The 4,163-nt window shown below is 63.1% G+C and overlaps 1 protein-coding gene across 1 annotated transcript; it reads left to right on the forward strand.

Moving 5' to 3' along the window:
• Positions 1 to 222: 222 nt before the first annotated feature.
• On the forward strand, positions 223 to 4,163 carry SLC32A1 (solute carrier family 32 member 1; the record flags this gene model as incomplete). The annotated part of the gene is made up of 2 exons (XM_079719225.1): positions 223 to 615; positions 2,976 to 4,163. 2 exons carry the CDS (start codon positions 223 to 225, stop codon positions 4,161 to 4,163), a joined length of 1,581 nt encoding a protein of 526 aa, XP_079575351.1.

Below are 4,163 nucleotides of genomic sequence, written 5' to 3' on the forward strand. Positions count from 1 at the left end.
AATCGCCACCGCCGCTCCGCCAGCCCCGCTGCCCGCCCGCCGGGTCGGCCTTGAGCGAGCCTCAGACGTCAGCCGAGGGGGTCATGAGCCAGAGCGCCTCGGCGCGCCGCGGGGAAAGCGAGCGAAGATAGCGGTCTCGCGCCCCCGTGGCCCTCACCGCCTTGCCGTGCGTCCCCCGCGTCCCCAGCCCCTTCTGTCCTTTTCTCGGGCCCCGCTGCCGCCATGGCCACCCTGCTCCGCAGCAAGCTGTCCAACGTGGCCACGTCCGTGTCCAACAAGTCCCAGGCCAAGGTGAGCGGCATGTTCGCCAGGATGGGTTTTCAGGCGGCCACCGACGAGGAGGCGGTGGGCTTCGCGCACTGCGACGACCTCGACTTTGAGCACCGTCAGGGCCTGCAGATGGACATCCTGAAAACCGAGGGCGAGCCCTGCGGGGACGAGGGCGCCGAACCGCCCGTCGAGGGAGACATCCATTACCAGCGAGGCGGCGGCGCGCCCCTGCCGCCCTCGGGCTCCAAGGACCAGGCCCTGGGAGCTGGTGGCGAGTTCGGGGGCCACGACAAGCCCAAGATCACGGCGTGGGAGGCGGGCTGGAACGTGACCAACGCTATCCAGGTGAGCGCGGGATTCCAAGCTCTGCCTCTCTCCCCGCCCCGCCCCCCCCCCAGATCTGCGCACCAGGCTCTACTCGCAGTAGAGTCCCCTGGAGATCTCAGCCTCAAGACCCCTTCCTGTACCAGGAATCTCGCCTGCCCCCATCCCTTCCAGCCCTGCGCGGGGATCTACGACCCCAGGAGGTGTCTCTCCACCCCCCATCCGGCCCCCTCCCGCATTTCCGGCCGCCGGACCGCTAGGCTGAGGTTCGGTTAGAGACGCTTTCCCGGAGACCCTGCCTGAAGCGAGGGAAACAGGAGGAGGGGAGGTGGGGAGGGGTGAGGGAGAAAGAAAATCAGGATTGGAGGGAACAGTATGGCCTGGGACTCCGGAATGGATTCACAGCTGCATTTTCGGCAGAAAAGGAGAGGGAGAAAGAGCTGAGCTGGGAGTCTCCCCACCCCCCGACACACAAGACACACACGCATAGACAGCGCGCATGCACATAAGCAGGCACACATGCCCACAGCCCCCCTCCCCGGAAGAAACGCCGGTCACAGGTGCACACGACATACATCTATATATAGACCACAGAATTATCCTCAAATGCACCTTCATACACCCCTACACCTCCCCCACACAGAAACACATACCTGTACATACCAAGGGCACACACATAAAGCCGTCTGAACATAACACACGCACACATGCACAAACTCATGCATACAGGATCCACCCACTCTCTCAGGTGCAGCCCGGTCGGGGACAAACAGGTATACACAAACATGCACACACACACACACACATACGTATGACCACAAAAGCACAATATGGTCCCTGGTACCTCAGCGCTACCTGCGCACAGATACCCTTCTCTCTCGAAATCCCGGCTACACCGCAAAAAGCTTCTCCGCGTGTGACCCTGGCGAAGCCGCCTCCAGATGCTCTGAACCGCCTCTGGTCTCCAGGCCCGCCATCCCGTCACCCCTGCTCTCAACCCTCAGTCCCCACCAGGCGGCGCCGGACTCCACCGGGAGCGGGTTTGGAACCTGCACAACGACCCCGGGAGCTGGAGGAGGCGAGCAGGCCGCAGCCCGAGGGACAGAGAGGGCCTCCGCCCCACGCGTCCCCGGGTCCTGCGGCTTGCCTCCCATCATCTCCCACCCTTGGCGTCCCCGGAGCGCACAGGTCGTTGGGGCGCAGAACGTGGGTTTCCCGGGAGCTGGAGGCCGAGATGGGGTTGTCTTGGGACCCGGGCTCCACGGGGCTCCTCGGGGCCCTGCTCAGTAAGTGACCCGACCCGAGGCGCCTTCCGCTCCAGGGCCGGGCCGGACGGCCAAGCGCAACCAGGGACCGGGGGCACGCACCAGGTTCGGTTGCCGCCCCCGCCTTCACCTGGGGCATCTTTAAAGACCCCGTTCCGTAGGCCTTGATGGAGGCCAGGGTGGAAGGCTGGAGGCCTGCAAGCCTCGGGAACCCTGGATTTCGTTAGCTTTGCTTCCCTGTGTGGATTCTAAACCCTTCTTCCACAGCCCTGCCCGCCCGTTCCCCAGGTTCTGGTTATTGACTCCCGCTTGGGTTCGCCGTTCACAAAGTGCTTGCGCTTTCCCCGTAGGCCCCTAATCCTGCTCGCCTCTACCACTTAGTCCCCTTCCTTAGGGATCGGTCTCTCCGCCCCAGTTTCGGCCTGGCCCTAAGACTGCCCAACCCTGTCTCCCCGTCCCCACGCCTCTGGCCTCACCCCACCCAAAGCCCTTCGCCAGCAAACCCCACGTTCCCACTGGTCTTGCCTCCCTGCCGCTTGCCCCACGCTCAGCCCCCCTTCCTCCCTACCCCGTCTCCTTTCTCTCCCGCTGCCGCTTTCAACGGTTTCCCTCTCCAGTTCGGCCCTTAGGCATCTGCGTTCCCCTCATTGGCTTCCTTGCACCCCATTCCCACCCCACCTTAGACTCTGCATCCCCTTTTCCTAGTGGCTCAGGCCCAGCTCTACCTTTCTCCTCGTCCTTTACTGGTCAACCCCCTCCAGCCCCTTCTCATCTTTTTCCGAACCACCCCCAGGTATCTCCTCGTACCCCTTCCCTCTTTGCGGCTTGACCCCTTACTCAGCCCCCTCCCTACCTCCCAGCCATTAAGCACACCTCTCCTTCTCAGTTCCGTCCTTAAACACCCGCCTCTCCACCTCTGACTCCATACCCAGGCTCCCCAGTAGACCACTCTACACCTCCACTCCAGCCTATCCTTACCCTCTCCTCCCAGTGGCTTAGGCCCAGTTCGCACTTAGCGCCCCCTTCTGGCTACACCCTTAAGTCACTCCCCCAGACCCCGTCTTCCGATACAGTATCCACTGAGCTCCCGGGTCTGGTTGCCTTTTCGTTCCGCAGGGCATGTTCGTGCTGGGCCTGCCCTACGCCATCCTGCACGGCGGCTACCTGGGATTGTTCCTCATCATCTTCGCCGCCGTGGTGTGCTGCTACACTGGCAAGATCCTCATCGCATGCCTGTACGAGGAGAACGAGGACGGCGAGGTGGTACGCGTGCGGGACTCGTATGTGGCCATCGCCAACGCTTGCTGCGCTCCGCGCTTCCCCACGCTGGGCGGCCGCGTAGTGAACGTGGCGCAGATCATCGAGCTGGTGATGACTTGCATCCTGTACGTGGTGGTGAGCGGCAACCTCATGTACAACAGCTTCCCAGGGCTGCCCGTGTCGCAGAAGTCCTGGTCCATCATCGCCACGGCGGCGCTGCTGCCCTGCGCCTTCCTTAAGAACCTCAAGGCCGTGTCCAAGTTCAGCCTGCTGTGCACTTTGGCCCACTTCGTCATCAACATTCTGGTCATTGCCTACTGCTTATCGAGGGCGCGCGACTGGGCCTGGGAGAAGGTCAAGTTCTATATCGACGTCAAGAAGTTTCCCATCTCCATTGGCATCATCGTGTTCAGCTACACGTCGCAGATCTTCCTGCCTTCGCTGGAGGGCAACATGCAGCAGCCCAGCGAGTTCCACTGCATGATGAACTGGACGCACATCGCCGCCTGCGTGCTCAAAGGCCTCTTCGCGCTCGTCGCCTACCTCACCTGGGCCGATGAGACCAAGGAGGTCATCACGGATAACCTGCCCGGTTCCATCCGCGCCGTGGTCAACGTCTTCCTGGTGGCCAAGGCCCTGCTGTCCTACCCGTTGCCCTTCTTCGCTGCTGTCGAGGTGCTGGAGAAGTCGCTCTTCCAGGAAGGCAGCCGCGCCTTCTTTCCCGCCTGCTACGGCGGCGACGGGCGCCTCAAGTCGTGGGGCCTGACGCTGCGCTGCGCGCTGGTCGTCTTCACGCTGCTCATGGCCATCTACGTGCCGCACTTTGCGCTGCTTATGGGCCTCACCGGCAGCCTCACGGGCGCCGGCCTCTGCTTCCTGCTGCCCAGCCTCTTCCACCTGCGCCTGCTCTGGCGCAAGCTGCTGTGGCACCAGGTCTTCTTCGACGTCGCCATCTTCGTCATCGGCGGCATCTGCAGCGTGTCCGGCTTCGTGCACTCGCTGGAGGGCCTCATTGAGGCCTACCGAACCAACGCGGAGGACTAG

This window comes from Hyperoodon ampullatus (assembly GCF_949752795.1).
Source record: "Hyperoodon ampullatus genome assembly, chromosome: 14".
Lineage (NCBI taxonomy): Eukaryota > Metazoa > Chordata > Mammalia > Artiodactyla > Ziphiidae > Hyperoodon > Hyperoodon ampullatus.